Raw genomic sequence first — 22,911 nt, forward strand, 5'->3', positions numbered from 1 at the left:
CATGGTGTACATGCATTTCTGTGTAAGACCCCCTCCTTTAGTATTGTTGATTAACATACTCAGTGATCCACAGCTTTATTATCTCTGCCTGATTGCAGCTACCCTGAACATGTGTTCTCTTGTGAGGCCCATCAAAGCCACCTTGTGCTTAGGAATATCAGAAAGCACTTCAGAAGTATGCTGAAAGGTGGGAGCATTTTAAAATGTGACATTTTCAATAAGGAATGCACACACACGCACAGGGCCTGGAGCAATGGCTCAATGGTTAAAAGCACTTGTTTCTCAAGAAAGAGGACCCAGGTTCAGTTTCCAGCACCAACATGGTGGTTCATAACCATTCATAACTCCATTTCCAGGGAATCCAACCCTCCTTCTCACTTCCCCAGATACTAGGCACATATGGGGTGCACATACATACCTGCAGGTAAAATACTCATATACCTAAAATAAAATTAAAAATTTTAAGAATTACAAAGATGTGGCACCACACAGATCTTGAAAGGACACTTACAGTGAGAAAGTTGCACAGAGGAGGCTGAGCTTTGCCTTGTCGGAGTACAGTCACAAGCTGCTACTCAGCTTTCACTTCTCCTAGGCAGAACTTCACTGCCCTAAATACACCCCAATTGTTTGTTTTTTTTCAGTGTTATAAGTAAACTGTAGAGAGTAGGTAAATTTGGTAATGGGGAATCTGGGAATAATGAAGACAGCATGTTTTCATAAAAGCAGTATTGTATTAAAATGTTTTGTGGTTGAGTCTCTCTTGCCCTACGATTTTAAGGGCCATTCATGTACAAATAACTTAATCATCTTTATGTAGTAAAATGAGCCTTTGTATCAAGATGCTAAAAGTATTTTCTGTTCTTCTTTTCCTGAAATTTGAGGGTCTCACTTTTTACTCTTCCAAATTAACTGTGCTGCACATTTTGGGTAGGTGGTACAGAGGAAAGCTTCAGATGTTTCTCCCCGAGAGACATATTCTTTATTTTTATACAGGATACTCTGTCCTCATTGGCCTGGAGCTCTCCAGATACTTTAGGGTGGCTGGCCATTTGAGCCCTAGGGATCAGCCTGTCTCTGCTTCACCAGCACGGTTTCTTCAAGTAAAAGCCCCATGCCTAGCATTTTTCAGTGTGCGTTCTAGGAATGGAATGGGCAAGCACTTTATACTGAGCCAGTGAGTCCTGATTGTCATATTCTTCTCATATTAATGTGTGTCTGGGGATGCACATACATAGTCCTCCAGGGTACATCCTTGAAAGGTAGTTGTTGGACCACAGATGGCATCTTCACCTTGATCAGAATGGGTGTAGCCATTTGTTTCTATCTCTCCTTCAATAGAATATGATAGTTCTTGGTGTTCCACATCACAAACACCAGCATTCTCAGGATTTGATATCCACCCTCTAGTCATTGTATGGGTAGAGGATTCTCTTGCTGTGGCTCTCATGTACTCTTCTGGCTTACTGAAAAGCACAGCACTTTTTCTTTAGTTTCCTCTTTAAAGTCTTAGGTTACTTGCCCAATTTCTGCCTCTTTCTTTTTTACTAATAGTAATAATCCATGTAGCCTAGCTATGAGTCCCACATTTATTTACATGTCATAGATCTTTCTCCTCTCTTAATATTATCTTTTAATGAAAACACACTACTGGGGGGTAGGATTGTGTTTATTTTTGTTCTTCTTTTGAGATAGGGTCATACTGGCCTTGAACTCACTATGTAGCCCAAGCTGGACTCTACTCATAGTCCTCCTGCCTCAGCCTCCCAAGCACTTGGATTATAGGCACATGTTGCCATACCTGGCTCAAAGTTAATGTTTTAATATAGTCAAGTATACCTGTATTTTCCCTTACAGTACTCTGCTGTAGAACAAATTTTGTACACTGTGAATATGTATTACTACCATTGGTCAATAAAGAGCTGACTGGCCTATAACTGGGCAGGAAGAGATTGGGCAGGAGAGCCAAACTAGGAGGCTGCAGGGAAGAAGAAGAAGGGTGGAGTCTCAGCAGCTGCCAGCCAGACACAGAGAAAGCAGGATGTGTATGAAATGAGGTAACAAGACATGTGCTAGAACTTAGATAAGAAAATTGGGTTAGTTTAAGTTGTAAGAGCTAGTTAGTAATAAGCCTGAGGTATTGGCCGAGCATTTATAATTAATATTGAGTCTCCATGTGGGTTATTTGAGAGCTGCAGGCAGGAAAGAAAAGTCCTCCTACAGTACTCCATTGGATAAATCCAACCCTGAATTTATCTTCTATAGTCTGTATTGTTTGCCTTTGATATTAAGATTTATAATCTATCTAGGAATCATTTGATTTGTATGGTATGAAATAGGATGTCCAATGTCATTTGAATATCCAGTTATTCTAGTACTATTTACAGAAGGACATTTTTACAGTTATTTTATTTTAGGAAATTTAATACATGAGTCCTATATTTGCATCATTCTTTCCCCATGCTTGCAAATTTCATTTTAAGAGCCATGTTTATGCCTCCCTGACATTCTAACAATTGCTGTACCTTAGACTGTAAGACAGAAGATTGAAATAGTCAATGTTAAACTCTCATAGTGCTTCCTCTAAAAAAAAAAAATGCTTAAGATGTTTTACAAATAGCACTATAAATCATGAATTTTCTTTGGTTGAAAGAGAACAAATAAATTTAATTTTAGGAACTGATTTTGATGTATCTGAGTGTGTGATTAAAACAAGGAAAGACTGAACTCACTGTGTGTTGTGTACCATATACACAACTGAAGTGCTGGGCCCAGCACCTCTAGTTCCTTCCATTGGGGGTTTTCTTTGAAGTGAGCAATTGAACTAGAATTCTTGTCCAGGAATCTCATTTAAAATTCAGAGTTCCTCTCTCTGACTCATTTCTGTACTATTCACCTGAGAAGATTCACACTATTCACTGAGAGAACCTTAAGGACGATAGACACCCTCTGCTAAGATTGTCAGTTTTTTTAAACCCTGGAGTTACTCACCATTTTCACCCACATCATCAGAGTTTAAAGTTGATTTGAAACTTATCCTTCAGAATTTTTTGAGCTGGAAAACAGGATCACTATATTGTGGATTAGTCAAGTATTTTAATGTAAATTATTAGAAAAGTATTTTTGAAAACAACTGCCCATAATTGTTAAGACCTTAAGGGAATTTTGTCAGCTAGCATTATTAAAACAAAGGAACAACTCTGTACTTATCAGTTTAAAATGTATATAAAGTATAATGAATGAGGAAAAAGAATCTGTATAAATACATAGAGAAACATAAGTCAGGATGAAGGTCAGGAGCATATGAGCTCTTTTCTTTTTTTCCCATTTTCAAGTTGAAAACACATCTTGCAAGATCCCAAAGGTTGGCTGTAGGCGGACTTTTCTGTCCTGCTTGCCAGCTTCAAAATAACCTCACAGATGCTTATTATTAATTATAAATGATTGGCCAATAGCTTAGGCTTGTTACTGACTAGCTCTTACAACTTATATTAACTCATTTTTATCAATCTACATGTTGCCACATGACTTGTGCCATTTACCCATTCTCTTGCTTGTCTTGCTCCCTCTCTGTCTGGCTGGTGACTTACCCTTCTTCTTCTTGCCAGCGTTCTCTCAGTCTTGATCTCCTGCCTAACCTCTTCCTGCCTACCCATTGGCCAGCTGGCTTTTTATTAAACCAATGAAAGCAATATATCTTCACAGTGCACAAAAGGATTATTCTACAGCAGTTGGCATGTATATAGTTTCTGTTTCAAAAGGTTGAGTAGATACATGAAAGAACTGCTTTTCAGTTTTCATCAAGAGGTTATAATTTTATTTTTGTGTCATTTTCTCTGATCCACTATTGTCATCCTACTGACCAGTGCTGCTTTCAGCCATATTTGCCCAACTGGCTCTATTTCCTTTCTCTTTTTGTGATATTCTAATTCAAGTCATAAAGGGATGTTTTCCAGGGAAGAGGCACTCACTGATCTAGAATTACATTACCTAGATGCTATTGATTTTTCCTTCTCATTTTTGGGGGAGAGAATAAAGACATATCCCCTTTGGCCTTAATGGCTTCAGTCCCAATTCCAGGTCTGAAGGAGAGATAAACTATTAAGGTCAAGCCCTGGCCAGGCTTGAACTACACACATGTGGGGTACAGATTATGAGCCACTTCTGACAGAGACATAAATACAAGTTTTATGTCTTCTGCACAGTGTGATGCTGGCTCAGGAGCCTTTGGCCCCTCTTCATTCCTTCTATTTAGTCTTCAAGAGTTCTGAGCTGGCAGAGTACTCACTACTCCCATTTCTCTTGGCACAGCCCCACAATCAGACTAGGCATTCAGTGTCCCTAGGTATGGTTGTCCATCTGTGTATATGCTGGTGTCCTTTCCTTACTTTTCAGCATAATGCCCTTTGGAAAATTAAACATTGCTTCCATGTAAAAACAGAACACTGGGAGGAAATCACACTTGTTTGTACATTATTGGAAATGTTGGGAGAAGTGGGGACATCTAAGCTAATCTTAAACCACATGTTGAGTCTTTGGACATAATGCTCAGTGTTGGTAGAGTGCATTTGCTGGAGCTTTTTGGAAAAAAAAAAAAAAAAAAAAAAAAAAAAAAAAAAAAAAAAAGCTATTTGGCAGGATATATCATGACCCTTGAAAGAAGATCCTCACCTTTTACCCACTAACTTTACTTCCAGGAATTTATGCTAAGGAAACAATTGGTGACACAGGCAGTGATCCTCTGCAAGGATGTGATGGCAGCACTATTTATACTAGCTAAAAGGGCATAGCAATCTGGATGTACACACAGAGAGAATAGCTACATAAATCAGGTATACCATGCAATAGAATGCTCGGTAGCCAATGAAAAATGTTCCAAAGCCTATTAAATGGCATTGGAAATCCCTATATTGGGTAACTTAAAAAAATAGCCCATTAGCCATGTATATAATATTATGATAAGATGTTAATAGTGATTATCAGTTTTGCAAAGTATATATAATTTCATTGCTATTTTGTTTTCAGTATTTTTCCATTTTTCTGCAAAGCCATAAATTGGTTATAAGAATTTAGAAAGATTAACTTACTTCACTCCATGCCTCCTTTGCTGTGGATTGAACCCAAGGCCTTGTACATCCTAGATAAACACACTACAGCGTACACCCCCAGCCCAAGATAAACTTTCTTTTTATTGGCGAGCCTATGTCTCCAGTAAGAGCACCCTCGATCTTATACAAGCTCTGTAACAGTGGTGTGAAAACTTGAAAGGGTCTGCTGCATCTCTATTGGGATTAGGAGGAGCCTGCTCAGGTAGCTCTATTCACAGCATGGCCAGCATGCCCTGGCCAGTGCATCACAAGTTCCATCATTCAAGTGAGTCATCGCAGAAGGGTGTCAAGCTAATGACATTACTACACACTGTACTTGAACTATCAGCTACAACCTCACAGGCTGCCAAGCCTTGGGCTTATCTTCCTAAACTGTTATTTTCTCACTGTGCATAATGTCAAAGGAACTGCCTAGGCTGACAAGTCCTTTTGAGGACACCATGGGCCAGCATACTACAGCTGATGCAAGCCTTCCAATTGGAGACAAACCAGCCCAGCAAGTGTCTCTTCCATGCTAAAGTTGAAGCTGGTACTGCTGTAGTTGGGCCTTGATGAAGGCTTTGGCAGGACTCCAGAAATATTTAGGGTAAAAAATATGCTGGGGTGTTCAGCTGGGTAATCAACTGGGAAATACCCAGCTGGCTGAGGGGTGTAAGAAATCTTTAAGGGTCATCTGCTAAAACTGGAGTTAGAAAGTTATTTCCTCCTGTTTTTAACCTTGATTGTTTGTTGTGTTTGGCTTTAGTAGTGGGAAAGGAATGGAGAATTTTTTATTGGAGGCTTTAGGGCCGAAGGTGAAACTGACCAATTTTTGTTGGCCTGGTTTGTTTGGGATTGTTATGGTGTGGGAGTTTTTGTTTGTTTGTTGTTAACGCTTGTCATTTTAATAAGTAACGGGTAACCAGTCGCTGCTGTAGTGAAGAGGATATTGATAATTATGCACAGATGGGCTATCATTGTCATCCCTGCACATCGTAAGTCCCTTGTGTATGTTGTATGAATTCCATCAAAGCTAAGAGAGTGTCTCTCAGTGTCTGTTAGATGATTGCCTCTATGTATACGACCCTTCTGTTGTTATAAGCATCTTCAGTATATAATAAAATGTGGACTGGTGTTGTTGATAGGGACATTTGTGATGTGTCCCTGAAGTATAAATGAAAGGCATAATAGCTTTAATAGTTGAAAACATCAGAAAAAGTACTGTGTAGTATGCAGTTTATTACTTCATGTACGCCAGCACAGTGGTAATAGATTTTAAATTGTGGTCATTTCATAGCAAATAAATGTTATTGCTATGACTAAAACAAACAAATAAAATGCTGTTAGACATTAGAAAGTGCAGTTAATATTTATGGCAGTTGACATGGGACTTGAAGAATCACTTCTTACAACAGTTATGAATGCCCTGAATTCCAACCTCACCCCCAGATAATTCAGACATGGTTTCCTGGCCAGGAACTGGTGAGACGTCTGAGGATGTAAAACAAGATTCAGAACCCCGTATTGTGTTCCCAGACTATGCTTCCCTTACAGATGACATAGGAAGCTAGAGGTGTTTCCTCAATATAGAAGTAATTTTAAACTACTTTGTAGATCCTTTTGAATTACCCTATGGTATTATAACAGGAACAGATTAGCCAGGCCTCTGAGCCCACGTTGTTCTCTTGACTCTCCCCTTGTTTCACTGTGTTTTCTGGTTTGGGCCCTGATTCAGGTGTTCCTTCCAGGCCTTACTGCCTAGCACGTTATATAGTGGGACAGAGAGAGGCCTGAGAAAGCATGACCTCAGGTGCTGGCCCAAGTGCCAAGGAAGACTGCACGGCATAGGTGATGGTCAGCTGTTCCTGGACCCAAAGTGAGAGTCCCCAGGAGTAGATGCTAGCTCACAGTATAGTCACTGACCTCCCTCTAATGATTCTTACTGTCTCTGTTGCTGGTTTTCTTCTTAACCTATTACATCTTGTCAAATATACTGTAAGCTCTTTAAAGCCAGAAACTTTGGCGAATTGTTCTTATTGTCTTGCTCATTCTGGGTGCTCACCAATGAGTCTTTGATAGATTGAAATCTACTCTTTGAATTTTATTTCTTCCCTTGCATGACTCCCATCTGCTGTATGAGTCTACCAGACAGGATAATAGAGGCTGGACTGTGGAGTCTATTGGAATTTACTATGTGTTGAGTCCTACTGTGTCTGCTGCTTTATTTCCATTCTTTGCAAATGTGGCAGGCATCTGAAGGAAACTCATAAATCAGTGATTAAGAGAATTGCTAATGTTGGGCCTGGGTCTGTGAAGCTTTTCAGGCCTGGAGGAGCAGAGGAATGCCTGCTTTGCAGACAGAGAACACTGACAGCGGGAGCCCAGGCTTTGGGTCGCGGCACTGAGTGAATCCTGGCCCAGTCACTTAAAGGCTGGCAAGCCTGGCCGTAGCCCAGGGTTTCACATCTGTGAGTGGAAGTTCTAGCAGTGCCTGTCTCTGGGCTTGTTTGGCAGCCTAATGAGAGCTGCTAGTTTACTCACTAGTTACCTCTTTAATCCCTACAGGAATTACTTAGACAACCCAGCTACCGTGAGAGGAACAAAACCTCCTCCCTTGTGGGATACATATGCTAGAAATATAATACTCAATGATGACATTTAATAAGTGTTTAATCAGATTCACTGGAAGATATGAACTTTGCACAGAGTTTTCTCTGAATGCTGCCACAGGCATTCATGTTACAGCACACACACACACTCACACACACACACACTCACTACCCGTATCAGGTCTAAACTGGTGTAATCCTAGCACAGTCCCTGATCTAGGACATGCATGTATTCCTGCTCAGTATCTGCAGCTGTCTTCCTGGACATTTCCTCCCCACCCCCCATAAAGAGCTTTATTTGGACAGTCCAGCAGCCAGCTAAGATTCGGGGCCTGAAGGTGGTTGTATGGCTAGCTAGTCTCCACATCATGTCAGCCATCTGTGTTTGCACTTTCTGTGACATTATGTAATTTCACCTAGGTGCTAAGATGTTTGCATAACCTGCGGAAATAAGTCAGATGGCCAACGTGGCCAACTAAAATCTACCAACCAGATTGTGATAATTTCAACCTTTCCTCTCAAAACGTTTGGTCAGCTGCCCATCGAAGTATAAAATGGACAAATTTGAGGTTTGGGCTCCTTTTTCAGAACTGTATTTTCACTGAGGCTGTTCTTTGAACATCAGAATCCACAACAAGAGAAAGACCAGGCCTGACAGCACAGCCCCAGGGAGCTGCACACAGCCCTAAGTGCTGTCTCTGGAAGGTGTGTGTCTGTCCTGCCTCTATTCCCTAGCACGTTCCTAATGCACACTCACATCTCCCATGGCACACAGCCCGTGTCGTTAAAAATGTAAACAGGAAATTGTTTTCTGGCTGAATGGCCTTTGTGGCCCAGAAAAATATTCATTTCTGCTGAGATGTAACTTTAAAAGCACGCAACAGTGAAGGCTAAAGGCTGGCCGAGAGTGAGGTCAGTGTGTAACAGAGCAATCAACAAAACACAGAGATGCAGATTCACGTGTGTGGGTCCAGCGCATGTTCACCAGTAGCCAGTGGTACAATAGATAGTAGAGAAGCTTGAGTCACCTAGAAAGCCCTTGTGACATGGGGTGAAAGGGCATGCTTGTGCATCCAGACATCAGGTAAAATGCACTCCTTGGAAGATGCAAAGGACCGGCCTGGAGCATGGAGACTAGGCAGCATGCCTCTGGCCCTCGGTGCTCCTGTGTTCTGCTGCAGCGCCCTCTCATTTGGCCTCCCATGAACCTCCTGCGCTCCCATCGTGGTTTCCCTGTGTGCTGATGAGTTTTCTGGTTGTTATGTCTTGCAGCCCCCCGAATCCAAGCCCAACTTCACCCCTCTCGCCATCATGGCCCATGTTCTCGGCGCCATCCAGCCCTATGCCCACCTCATCCACGTCCAGCGACTCATCCCCCGTCAGGTCTGTTGCAGGGTTGGTTTGATTTTCTGTTGCTGCTGTTGTTCTCTCATTGGCTTGGTCCTCTCTTCATGCAGTGTTCAGCCTCCTCGTCAACTTTGTTCCCTGCCATCCAAACCTGCACTTGCTTTTTGACAGGCCAGAAGAAGCAGTTCATGAAGACTCCAGGTAAAACTACGGATGGTGACTGACCTGTTCCCGTTTATGCAGAGCTGGTCAGGGACACTGGGGGCCTCCTCTGCTCTCATATGATTCCGTCCTAAGAAACGAAGCCAAGAGGCACAATACGCATGGCCTTGCATGGCATTTTTAATACTCTTTCTAACCCTTACCCACATTTCTGAATTAATCTGGTGCTTGGATTTGGGGAATGGGGATCTCCAAAAACAGCACTCCTGTGTTGAATTATTTTCAGAACCATGTGGACTCTCCATGTTTTGGTTGAAGACAACATCCTAGGGAGCAGTATTCACACACACACACACACACACACACACACACACACACACACACACGTCTTTCCTTGTCACATGTTTATCAGGTAATATCTGGCAGCATTTGCTTGTGGGTCAGGCCAATAGCCCTGAGCACTGACATCTAGTCACAGACCAAATCTGTGGAATGAGAGGAGAATATAACACAGACTAAAAGACTGAGACATGAAGCACTTGCTCTTTAGATTGCTCAGGGCTTCTGCCTTCCTACCCTCCACCCCATGTACTCCAGGAGTCTCCTGGCCTCCCAGCCCACTTTGGTCTCTGTAGATCGTGAACTCTGACTCTGAGTGCACATGGAAACGGGTACTACTTTTCTTTTTGAGGGTGAGTGGCTTGGCCTAGTTCTTCTCCCAGAAGACCATGCCTCTATCCTGTCTTGGAGAACTCCACAGCTAAGTGTCATGGGTTTGCTCTTGAGCTCTCTGTAGAAAAGAAACTCTTCAAATCCAGGGAAGGATGGAATAAAGATCCTACAGACTTCCTCTGCTGTTTGGGGCACTCGCTGGGGCAGCTCTCAGACTTGGCCTCCGCCCTCAACAGGCCAAAGCGCAGGGTCCAGGTAGAAGCATCCCAAGCATTCTTGATGTTGACGGGATTTTTGCACACTGCCCTTTCTCCTTAGGAGTGGGTCCATCAGCGAGGACAACCCCCTTTATAGAGCTGACTCTCACCGTTTAGGAAAGCTGTGCTCTCTCTATATGCAGGCACATGACTTCTTTCCCTCTGGGCATCTTCACATCGGTTGTGTCATTCGATACCCAGATGAGAAGTGGCCTGAAGCACACTGTGGAAAAAGAAAATGGCCACTTCATCGAATGAGTTCCGTGGCAGAGTCAGGAGTTCTTGCCGTCTGCCCAGCGTTTTTATTCTAGACCTGGGCAGGCCAGTTAAGTGTCTGTGCCATCCCAGCCCTCGGCTCTGCTGGATGAGACGTGGCTTTCCACCTAGTTTAGTTCTGGATGATGGCAAAGATGGCGGGGCCATGTATTGTTTTGTCCTCACCCCCTAGATAAAGTAAAAATTAGATCCTGTTTCTTGACACTTTAAACTATTTGTGAGTTATTTCTTAGGCAACTGCTAGGCACTTTAGGAGACATTTACTTTCTAGCACACCAGAAACCATATAGATTATTCCAGATAGGTCCCTCATTGACTCACAAGGACCTTGAGGGAACAACTACCATGCCTCATTTACTTAGTAAATAGTCTTGGGCATTAGGGGAATGGGGCTAGCCTAGACACAAGTCAATAGTCACTCAGTACTGCCCCCTCTGGCGTCTGTTAAAAGGGCACTATTGTGAAGATGTCCCACGATCCTTGTCATTTTGAAATAGACAAGCCACGATAGGGCTTGAATTTGGATGTCACTGAGTTACATGTTTATGCTAAGATAAACACAGATCAGAACCCTGCTGGAAAGATAGCCGACTAGGAGACCAGAGGTGGGCTATGGTCCCTAATGGCTGTTACAGTGTATAACCAAGAGGTGAGGGTACACATCCATGGTTCAGGTCTAGTGTTGCCTTTCTCCAAATTGACTGACAAAACATAAAACCTCAGATTTCTTTCCTTTGGCAAAGCTTTTAACAACAGATTATGAATGAGACCTAATTAGGAATCCTGGAAACCTACAGGGGTGGCTTCTTCTCTCCATCGAGTCTACTTTTTGAGCTTCTTGTTCTAAGCTCAGAAGTAGAGGTGCCTTTTACAGTGCAGAAGAGGTCGACACTGGAGGAAGCCCCCTTTGACACTTGCCCTTGCTTTTTCTATTTGCCCATCCACTTTCCAAGAAGCCCCCACATTGGACCCCTCATTTGTATTTGCACCCGGGCCCTGGGAAACTGCATTAATGATCAAGTCACCACAGGCTGGCTCCTCCCCCAGTAGCATGCACCACAGAGAGTGGGTTGTCATTCTGCAAAGCTTGCAAGGGCATTTGAGGGAAATTCCTCTGAGTGTTTTCCTGGCCCCGTTCCATGCTCAGAGGCAAAAATTAAAAGTGAACCAGCAGAAGGTTCCAGAGTTGCTCATGCCCTTGAAGGCCCAGCTGAGAGCTAAAGAATGCTGGGGTGGGAACTGCTAAAACCTCCCCCAGCTGTGTGCAGTTGCCGAGTGGGGAGCCAACCAACCCAGGGTGCTGCTTCAGTCACAACCACAGCTTCCCAACCCAAACCTTTCGTCGACGGGATCTCTCTGCTTCGGTAGGAACCCTTTTCGTAAAGCAAATGCCTTAGAAATTTTCAGAGGGAGCTGGCAGGTACTAGGCTTATAGCAATGGCAGACTTTTAACAAGACAGGACTTCCCCAGTTAGAGTTGGCAGATACGCAAACCAAATAAAAATCCAACCTACTCAGTTAAATTTGAATTGAAGATAAATTAAAAAGACATTTCTTAGTATATGGGTATATAAAAAGGATACATTATTTATATGAAATTCAGATTTGACTAGGTGTCCCTTACTTTCTGGTGACCTTACTTCTGGGGAATGGGAACACCCTCCTTTAAAAGCATGGCCTCTAAGGCTAGAGGTGCAGATTGGTGCTTGCTTACAATATCCATGGTACCCTAAGCTTGATCCCAGCACTATGAGTGTGCACGTGTGTGTGTGTGTGTGTGTGTGTGTGTGTGTGTGTGTGCAAACATACACAAGTCCTCCCCTTTCTGCACCCCCCTCTATTTTCTGTACACCATTAGACAGTCAGGGAAAGATCTTCCCATCAGCTGTCAGTTACCTGTTAGAGAAAAACACTCTCTTTACTTTTAATACATCTTTACTTTCAACACACTGTTTTCTTGGCATTTCATCACTAAATTGCAAAAATTTAATATTGGTGGAAAGTTAATCCCTTCTACTAATAGTTGTGGGTAATAGAGACCATGGCCCCTGCTGTCTGCTTGCCAGACAGTCCTACTGGTTTCCTGGGCGGCTCCTGTTCGGTCCTCTTACCTTGATTTCATAAGGTTAATGAGTAACCTCTAGGAAAACCGCATCCAGAGAGAGAAGAGACCGTCTCTGGTCTCTTCACACTGTGCCCACCTGGGCTGCTCTGTCCTCAGACGCGGCCCTCCCTGGTCTCAACCTTGGCTCCCCTGGCCTGGATTCTCCTTCTACCCTGCATGTTGTGCGAGGCTCCACAGGCTGGACAGTGTAATGCTTGGCTAGTTTAGCCCCTTTCACGGCCTCCTGGCTGCTCTCTACCCATGGTCAGGGCAGGAGGTGGGGAGAGAAGTGCACTTTTTGTCCACTGTGAAGAGCTATACATTGACTGCTGGGCCCTTGCCAGCCGACACGTGCATTTGTTGTTTACTGAGATTAGACCAGGAGAGCTGATTTCCAGCTGAACTGATGAAAACCAGAGGCTTTTCTCCCTCCTCCCCAGTGTCCCTGTCTTATTTTCTTCCTCTTTCCCAGCTCTCCCCTTCCCAACATCATCCCGTGGCTATGAGAAAACCAGCGAGAGCTACAGGAAACTGTTATTTCCCTGGCCACACACTCTGGATAACCACCAACTCTGCTCACCCTCCTCTACAACAGACTCTTTCGACCGTATGTCTTTCCATTTTCACGCACCCAAGACTGGAAGAAATAGTCCCACTCTTGAGTTGCCATCATCCATGACTCGTCCTTCCCAATGAGTCCTTGCACTAAGCAATAGCAGTTTCAGCAGACCCAAGACACCCCACCTCATCTGAGACCAGACCCCTCTTCAGCCACTAGAAATCAATGCACCCCAGGAGCTGGGGCATTACCAGTGCTGTGAGGCTCTCAGACTGTCAAGTGAAGAGAAATTTAATGACCCATCTCTTGACTGTGGCTTTTTAAAACCCATGCTTCTAAGTTCCAAAGTGTACTCCCTCAGATGACTTGGAGAGAGAAAGCCACTTGTGGCAAATAAAGACCAGCCCTTTTGACAGTTAGATGTCATTTTGACCATTGAAAAGTCTACGGACTGCTGAGAATAGTCGGGTGCCCAAGTCAAACTTGACAGAAAAGAGTGAAATTACCCTGTTCTTACAAATGACCGTGAAGACACACAGGCTTGCACCTTGTATGGCCTGTGATGGTCAAACTCTGCCCCTACTTTCTGGTAGATAACTTTTGACTGGAACACAGCCTCCCTGGTGTGTTTCCATGTTGTCCCTGGCTGCTGTGCGCAGCAGGGCAGCATGAAGTAGTTACGACAGAGACCACATGCCTTCAAGAGCTCAAAGATTGGCCCCGGTACCGCAAAAATGTGCCAGCCTCGACTCTAGCTGTGTGTAATAATCACTCGGGAAGTGACATACAAACACTTCAGTTTCAATTCTGTCGCTCAGAGTTCTATATGCAAGTTGATAGGACATTGAAATGCCCTCAAGGGCATTCTGATAACATGGAGAGAGAACTGTCAATAGTCACTGAACAAGAGAACCCCAAGCAGAACACAGACTCAACCTCTGCCCTCCCTTTCCCCCTCCTCTGCACACTCCCACACTGGTGCGCACACGTGTACTCACACACTACCTCACACTCCTCCTCCATCCTTGCCTGCCCTGGGGGCCAAAGAGTTCCAGCTCTGGAATGCTGCCCCACCAGCAATGGAGAACATCTGGGGGAACTCACGGCCACCCCCGCCTGGGCTGACACCTGGCTCTGCTGGAGTTTCTGCTGGATTCACTGGGTTTTGCCAGCTTGCAAGAGCACTGTTGGGACTATTCTGCAGAGCCCTGTGACCCCTTCCTCCCCCCAGCACTCTGTCTCTGAAAGCCCCTCCCTCCCTCCCAGGCCCAGCTGTCGTAACTCCCAGGTAGAGTTTCTCTGGGGCACAAGATGACCTTGGAGAGCTGTTGCTTCTTAAGAGTGTGGCCTTTTCCTGACTCTTACTCCGTTCTCTCCTGTGGCCTCTACGACTTCCCACCTCCTGCTTGGCCATCTGGCCGCCTTGTCCAGACTCTTCCCAGGAGGGGAGGACTAGGTGGCTTGCAAGAAAAGGGAAGAAGGAAGATGAACTCTCCGGTTTTCAGGGTGGAAAACAATGTTAAATAAACTCCCCTTTCTACACAGCACACCGTTCCGGAAGGCAAAGGCCTTGTACGCCTGCAAAGCCGAACACGACTCAGAGCTTTCGTTCACGGCAGGCACCATCTTCGATAACGGTGAGTTTCCCATCATCTCACAACAGTGGGGGGGGGGGAAGCAGATGAAGGAAGTTCCTACCTGGGGTAGGGGGAGTCTTTCCCCCAGGTCAGACTTCTGGAGGCGTTACCTTGGGTAGACCCACGTCGACACCTAGTCACTGAGGTGTTTGGAACTGTGAGTGAGATTGTACCTGGCCTTAGTGTTCCACATTTGTGCGCTAGATGATCAGAGACGGGAGAGGAATACAGGTTGGTGGCAGCTGGGCAGAGACATGGGTCGAGCTCAAGGTCACCTGTCCTGTCATTCTTTACCCTTGGGATCTGGGCCTGCATTGTTCTCAGCAGGCTCGGCTCACACCCCAGATAGCCAGGTGGCCAGTAAACCTCTTTCTGCTCCTTCTCCTCCTCCTCTTCCTCCCTTGAACTGGTGAGCACAGAGCAGAAAGCCCTTATGTGACATCACACCCCAGCAGTGGCCTGCTGTGGCATCCAGGTGCAAGAATGTATTGGGGCCCTCCATAAAACTGTGGTCCGGACCTCTGTGGTGCACCGTTTTCCCAGTTCTTTTCTGTCTTCCTCCCTAGAAACATAGTTGATAGTGAGAAGTGAAGTTGTGGTTTGGCATAATTATTTACCTAAGAGGAAAATCTGGACCCCTGTGCAGACACCAAGTTTCTGGGATGGCTGTTTTCCCTGGGTAAAGTTCTCCTTCAGGGTTAAAAGCAGTTCGTTCTGTTTGCTTCAAAGGAAGACAAAAAGGCAGCAGCCTGTTTCCAGGACCCAGATATTTGTTCTGGCTACCCCTTGCCTTAGGCGCAGTGAAGGCAAAGGTCACACCAATCTGACTGAGCACCCCTGCCTGGCCCTAGACCCGCCTCTCCCCACGTGACTGAGAAGCAGCAGAAGTATAGGGCAGCTGAGGTGCCTCTGCAGCACAGGAGCGCCTGACCCTAGAGCCAGGCCACAGTGCGTGTCCCAGCCTGACCACTTGTTCTGATGTGACCTCAAGGGGTGACGTCACTCCTCTGTGCCCTGGCTCTCCTCTCTGTCACAGCCGATAACACGCCCACTTTGCAGGGTGTGGTCCAATGACATCAAGCTGATATAAATTGTGGGTATAAAATAGTACTTGAGGAATAGGAGGTATGCAGTATGCTGTGCCTATTAGTGTCAAGAGCTTGTGTCCATCTTAGGAAAAGACCATGGCACTGCAGTCCATTAACAAGGATGGCTTTTCCTTTTTGGCTAGCATGGCCCAGCCTGGTGAACTGTCTATCAGCTAGCTGTAGGCACTGTTTATGTCTTTGGAACCTGTCGTCACAGAGTGCCTGGCACCAGGTGTATCCCACACCCTGCATTCTGCCCACCTATTAGTCGGGCTTGAGTAGACACAGTGGGAAACACAGCGCATAAGGCAGGGAGATTCCCAGCCCGGACCTCCTGGGTCAGCAGCAGCTAGGACAAAGTTGAAACTGCATGTGTGCTGATGAGGCTGTGGTCCACCTCCATGCTTCCCCGAGTCCAGAGCACCGTGCTGGAGCTTTGGCTCTGTGGACTGTCTTCCGGGTGCTTTGCAAATCAGAGCGCGGGAAATAGCTAGGGCAGCCACCTCTCCTGTCAGCAGCGGGTGCTCGAACACCTGGCAGAGCAGCATGCACGGCGGGTCTGCTGAAGACTGCCCCGAACCGTGTCGCGGTGAGTGTGCCCTGCCCAGACCAGCTGGAATAACATGGCACAGCTTTCCCCGACAGACAAATCAGAAGGGGGGTCACTGCTGGGGCAGCTGTGCTCCTGACATGGGTGAGTAGTGTATTCAGAGTGAAACAACCCTCACCGCAATCTAATTCCAGGGTATCACACCCCTTCCCACACACACCCCCAAATCACAAGGTGAGTACCATACCCTTTAGTAATCATGATGCTTTACCCCCAAACTTTGGATATTTCATACAAATAGAACTACATAGTTTGTGGTCTTTGTATTTTCTTTCTTTCTTTTTTTTTTAAATGATGTTTTGCAAAGTTAATCCATGTTGTAACGTATGTCTGCACTTTATTCCTTTTTATGGCCAAGTAGTATTTCATCATATGGCTATACCACAGTTTACTTAGACATCCACCAGTTAATGACGGGATAGCTTATTGTCGCTTTTTCACTGTTAAGAATGATATTCTGTTGACACCCGTGTTTGAGTGTTTTTAAAAGATAAGTTCTCCGGGGAATGCTGGGTCCCGTGGTAACTCTAGATGTACTGTTGGAGGAAATGCCAGACTGTTTTTACAAGGAGGTTGTACCACTCTGCATCCCCTCTTCCATGTTAAGTCCCATTTTTGAAATAGCTTAAGTAGTGAACAACAACAAAAAGTCAGGCCAACACCGCCCGCCCATGAGTGTGACTTGCCAGGACCTTCCTTTCCCAGCGGGGTGCTCTGCCCTGCAGGTGCTGGGACTACTCCCACCAGGTAGGTAACCTTCTCAGTTCCTCTAAAGACAGATGCACGTAGCAAGAAGGAAGTCTGGTTCCCTTCCCATGCTGTCCTGTGATCTCTAGGGTTCATTTCCCATTCCTTTGTACCTGCCCTCTGCCCATGCAACCTCCTCCCACAGAATAAAATAACATTTAACAGGAAATAGGAAAAATCAATCTCATCATGGAAGCTGTAGTGTGGCACAGTGAGTCATGTAGTAGACCGTTTTATCCATATATATTTACTTGCAAGTGTTCATTGCAAAGTGTCACTGGTCTGGGTCGAGGCGTCTGGCTTCTGCTACACTATCCATGCTGGCCCTCACTGGGTCTCCTCTTGGATAGCTTGTTGTTGCCCTGTGTCATGGAGATCCTGCAGCTTTGGATCTGCAGGCTGGGCCCCTTCACTTGCTCCAGCAGATCACAGATGGGGTGCATGTTGGGGTGGGCCAACTCATAACCCTGGTTCTGGGCCTGGGTAGTTGCAGGGTTGATGGGCCCACCAGCTGTCCCTTGTTCTCATCACCAGGGTGAGCTCTCCAGCATCGCCCTGACTAGTTCACCCCTTGCAGCAATGGGCAAGGGGCGGGGCCAGTTCTCCTCTTTTACACCCTCAGGGTTGGTTCTCCCACACCCGGGCTAGCAGGGCCAGTGCTACTGTGTTACCCAGGCAAGGTGCAGGGGCCACTCTCCTGAGTGCTGCAGCTGGTGAGGGGCAGGGACAGCTCTCCCACTCTTATGACCTCAGGGCCGGCTCTCCTACCTGCCACAGGTGGTGAGGGGCAGGAGGTGGGGAGGGCATCTCTCCCCCACCCACACTACCACATGGCAGATGAGGGGCAGGGCCAGATCTCCCAAGCTCATTCTCAGGCTGGTTCACCCACACCCTGTCAGCAGGGTCAGCTCTGCCTGTGCTGCCCAGGTAAGGTGCCAGGCAGCTGGTAAGGGGAGGATCGGCTCCCTCACCCACCACAGGCGGTAGGGGCAGAGTGGGGAGGACATCTTTCCCTCACCCTCACCATCACATGGCAGATGAGGGGGGTGTGGCCAGCTATACCACTCTCACACCCTCAGGGCCAGCTCACCCATGTGTCAGCTCTACTGTGCTGCCCAGGTGAGGAGCAGGGCTGCCTGCCCAAGTGCTACAGCCGATCAAGGGGAGGATCAGCTTCCTCGATAGCTGGAGGTCGTGGAGGGGGGGGGGGGTGTGGACATCTTTCCCTCGCCTCCACTGCTCCACCACAGACAAGGGAGGTGATAGCAGTCATGTCTTCCTCACACCCGCAGGGCTGGCTCACCTGTGCCCCTGGAGAATGTTTCTCCAGTCAGTTCCTTCCACCTTTTTTTTTGTGACGCAGGCTCTCTCTCGTTTCTCCTGTGTGCTGCAGACTCAAGGCCAGCTTCCAGCCAGTTCTCCCTCTGGCTCCCAGCTTTCCATAGGAGTTCTGGGATGTCAGAAGCACACTACCACCTTGACTTTTCACTTAGGTTCTGGGGATCAAACCCTGGTCTCAGGCTTGCACAGCAAGTGTTTTGTCCTTTGAGCTGTATCCCTGGCCCCTGGCAGAAGTTCTAACCCACTTTCTAGGCTGTTTTGCCGGGGAATATTTCACCAGGTTCTATCCTAGAGGAAAAATCCTCTTCTATTCTGTCAGAGAAATTAGGCAGTGTAGAAGAAAATAATTAAGATGTTAGGTGGAGAAGTGGCCTTTTCTGACTGTTCCCTCCTGTACTGACTCTGAAGAGATGAGGTAAAAGGCTGTGTAGCCTGGATGCTTACAGCAGCTGTCAGGTTAAAGCTTCCTCCTGACGGTTTTTGAATATGTAAGCTGTTGTCACGTGTGTGCTGTGTTTTGTGTGTGGAATAAGGAAGAGAAGGGAAGGGTGTGTGGGGGTGAAAGTCTGCTGTTTTGTAACCATTGATCTCTCAGCCTTGGATTCCAGGGGCCCAAACTTCGCCTCTGGGGCAGCAGCTTAGTCAGCTCCTAGACTCTACGTAGTGGAGGATTGATGTGCAGTACTGGGAAATATCTCCAGTGTTAGCTCTTGCCAGTGTACCAGGAAACTGTCCACCCTGCTAGGAGCACCTCAGACAGTAACTGGAAAGAGAAGTAATTTGTGTTCTCAGGAACATTAGTCACCCAGAAGCAGTGTGATTTGTGATACCTAGAAAATTCACGTGGCAGTTGCAAAAAAAATGGGTTCTTGGGATACTCTTTTCAAGTTTTGGGATGAGGATCTGGAAGACAGATCTGTAGGTTAACATGGTTGCCATGTGGACATGAGGCCCTGAGTCCCACCTCTAGTGTCCTCATCAAAAGCCAGGTGCGGTCATATCCCAGGAATCACAGTGCTGGGCAGGCAGGCGACAGGAGGGTCCCTACAGCTTGCTAGCATCCACTGTAGTTAAATCCATGGGTTCCAGGTTCAAGGAGAGGCCCTGTCTCAGGAAATAAGGTGGAGAACAGCGGAGGAAGACACCAATATTGGCCTCTGGCTTCTGCACACACAAGCATATGTGTGCACACACATCCATGCACACATGTGTGCCTGTGAACGCACACATTTGAGATGAGCTAGATTCTTTCATTGTGGTATGCGACGAAGCATCGTTGCCAAGCCAGGCTGTCCCAGGTCCCTTGCAGGTAGACGGCATCCTCACCAGAGAGACCACGAGCTGCCCAGGAGTGGGGTGACCCGAGAGCTTTTCAGGCTAGTCTCAGCTCCCCCACGGTTGCACTGCCACACCAGCATCCAGCCAGTTTTGCCTCGTCACCTGCATGTTCCCACCAGCTGCCGGGCAAGCCCTGCCAATCACTCTTGCCTCTGAACCCATGTCTGCATACGAGCTAGAGTGATCTCCCAAGTCCCGTCATGATAGTCCCCGTTTAGAGCACTTCCATGACCTCCTATTGCTCTCTGAGGTACCTCTGAGGCCCTCTGCGTCCCAGCCCTGCCCCCTGACCTCTCACCTTCACTTTATACACCACAGCTTTGGAGGACATGACCGTAAACTGCTGGTCAACTGCCTCTTTTTGTAATTAATGTTTCTCGGAGCATGGCCACTCATGCTTTTGTTTGTTTGTTTGTTTTCTATGACACCACAGGGAGTTGTCATATGCTGTGCCCGTTATAGGGCGTTTACAGACCACTGTTCTGAGACCACACCTAACTTTTCTGTGTCTTAGGGCCTCCTATCTGTGCTAAGCACTCCTGGCTGATACTGTGAGAACCTTTAAGTTGTAACTTTCCGAGTTCCTCCCCTCCCCCCAAATCCCATCTCTTCTCCCCTTCCCTTCCCCTCTCCCTCCCTCCTCTCTCTCTCCCTTTTTCCCTGTCACTATGTTTATTGATAAATTGCTGCTCCCCAGACATATTACAAGAACCTAGCACAGTGCCTGGCCCCTGATAGGAGCTCAGAAGTCATTTGTGTAATGAGTAAATGCCTGCTAATCACACAGGTCTGTAACTTTGTCCAGTGGAGGCTTCTTTCCTCTGGGGGTACCCAGCCATTGGAGATCGTAGTCACACACTTGCCCATTGTCCATAGTGAATTAGCAGAGAAGAAAGCGTGAGCTGAATATGCCGGGGACCTGTGGTGTACCTAAGGCTGTAGCAAAGACAGCAGTTGGACCCATGTCAGCAGCAGCTTATAGTTTACGTCCACTGGGCTAGATAGCCACCCAGGCAGCTCCTTGCAATGCACGGTGCTTGCAATGCACGGTGCGTACAGAGCACATTGACTGGTAGAGTGCAGCCTGCCAATCCCTAACTGAGTACTTCCCCAGTCAGCATACTGAGGCAGGCACAAGCAGAGTTCAGACGGTGGGCCGCGTGGTCAGATGTCCCAGGCCTGTCGTATGCCTCCACTGTCTACCAGCTGTGCAGTCCTTGGCAGGCTGCTTAGCCTTGGGGGCCCTCGGTTTTCCGTCTGTGGATGAGGAGAGCAGCAGAGCCAGCTCTGCGTTCCTACTGAAGCTAAGTCAGGTGGAGTGCCTGCTGGTAGTGTTCCTGCTACGTAGTGTGTGCTCAACCTGTTCACACCATCAAGAAGCACCTTCTCCTCTTGAGCCAAAGCAGGATGGGAGCGGGGGAGGGTTTGGTCTCTGGGTTCAAATTCTGGTTTTACTCTCATGACTGTGCAAATTAATCCGTCTGAAATTCTGAGCACGTGACACACACACACACACACACACACACACACACACACACACACACACACCCATGATACTCAGCCTCTCCACATGCTGGGTTGTGTCATAATGGATGATGCAGAGGGGAATCGCTGAAGGTTGTTGAACCGGATAGTTGATAACAAACCGAAATGTATTGAAAAGTCAGGTAGGAAAGCATTTTAGCAGTGTATTAATAGGACCATAAACGCTATGTGGGATATGTATGAATTTTCCCCAAATCAGGAGGTGGGAGGAGCAGGCAGAAGCAAGTCCACAATTCTGTTTATGAAGGAGTTACCGCTGAGCCATGTGAGGCCAGAGAAGGGATTGCAGCAGGATGGAGTGAGGCGTCTGGGCTCCCTCCTCCACCAGCCAACCACAACTCAGTTCTTAACTATCATTCTTAACTATCGCCTTCATTACAAAGGTATTTTGACACAGAAAAGTCGTAGCTTTTAATTTCTACAGGCCTGTTAAAATGCAGGTGCCTAGGGCCCAGGGATCTGTAGGTTCTGTAAGCATACAGTAGGGCTGGTGCATTGTCTAGCAGGAGGCTCTAAGGAACCCTGGCTCAAGGACTCTTAAGGGCTGCTTCATCCCCTGAAATCCATGACACATCTCTAGGTCTTCCTGGTCCCCTCTGGTCCTTCCCGTAGTCTGCAAATTCCACCCAGGTTTGTAGCCAGGCTCCTCGGTACTTGTGCCGTTTGAACAACTGTGGGAAGGAAGCAGACCCATCCATCCACCAAGCAGCTCTGCTGTAGAGTGGCAGAGCTCTTTTGGTTGTCTTTCTTTTAGTCAGATGGTTTTTTTTTTCTTTTTAACTTGTTTAATTGGTCTAATTTTGGTTCTGAACATCTAAGGTTTCCTGAAGCTTTGGTGGGTGCAGATACTAAGCCCTTGCCCAGACCGGCTGGTGGAAGGGCCCTGGGGTCCTCCTGTCTCCACCTCCCCATGCTGGGATAGTGGTGCACACTCCCACGGCTGGCCTTTCACGTGGTTTCTGACAAGCTGAACTCAGTCCTCACGCTTATGCACCAAGGGCTTTCTCCAATTTGCTGCCATCTCCTAGCCCCTTGGCCGTGTCTTACTGGAGGGAGGTCCTCACTTACAAACCGGCCCTGGGAGTTAATGATGCACTTGCAGTGTCTCCTTGAGCACCAGAAACCACAGAAACGATTCTGCCACCATTGTAGAGGTGTAGAACTGGAAATGGTCTTGACAGCCTCAGCTGGTAGCCAGGCAGAGGACAAGCCTCTTTGGTGTTCCTTACAGGCTGCCTAGAAAGACCCGTAGTAGCTGGAGAGGCCAGGCCACCCCTAAGTGCTGCAGACTCCTCCCTGTGTGGTTGCTGTGGCTCTGAGCAATCTAATGATAATCTGCTTAGGCTTCATTCTTCAGGCCTCGTGGTAGGAGGTTATGCAGAGTTTTGGAGGCCAGCTAATAGGTGTCTGACCATGTCCTCATCTAAGGAATGCCTCTACACACACACACACACACACACACACATTAGTCCTTCTAGAAGTCTCCGAGCCTGTGATTTTGTTTCCTCCCCGCTGGCCTCCGTCAGTTTCTG

At 46.8% G+C, this 22,911-nt stretch overlaps 1 protein-coding gene across 3 annotated transcripts in view; it reads left to right on the forward strand.

The window, feature by feature from the left end:
* The window catches only part of Arhgap26 (Rho GTPase activating protein 26), a 400,407-nt gene that overhangs the window by 370,676 nt on the left and 6,820 nt on the right, over window positions 1-22,911 (forward strand). Inside the window, exons 21-23 of one of the 3 annotated variants that reach the window (XM_037197112.1) lie at window positions 8,969-9,079; window positions 9,215-9,244; window positions 14,619-14,710. In XM_037197112.1, the coding sequence (XP_037053007.1) occupies window positions 8,969-9,079; window positions 9,215-9,244; window positions 14,619-14,710 (233 nt within the window). The remainder of the gene's footprint in view (window positions 1-8,968; window positions 9,080-9,214; window positions 9,245-14,618; window positions 14,711-22,911) is intronic. The other 2 variants (XM_037197113.1, XM_037197114.1) reach the window with 2 other exon arrangements.

Source organism: Peromyscus leucopus, chromosome 19 (genome assembly GCF_004664715.2).
Source record: "Peromyscus leucopus breed LL Stock chromosome 19, UCI_PerLeu_2.1, whole genome shotgun sequence".
In the NCBI taxonomy this organism is placed as follows: Eukaryota; Metazoa; Chordata; class Mammalia; order Rodentia; family Cricetidae; genus Peromyscus; species Peromyscus leucopus.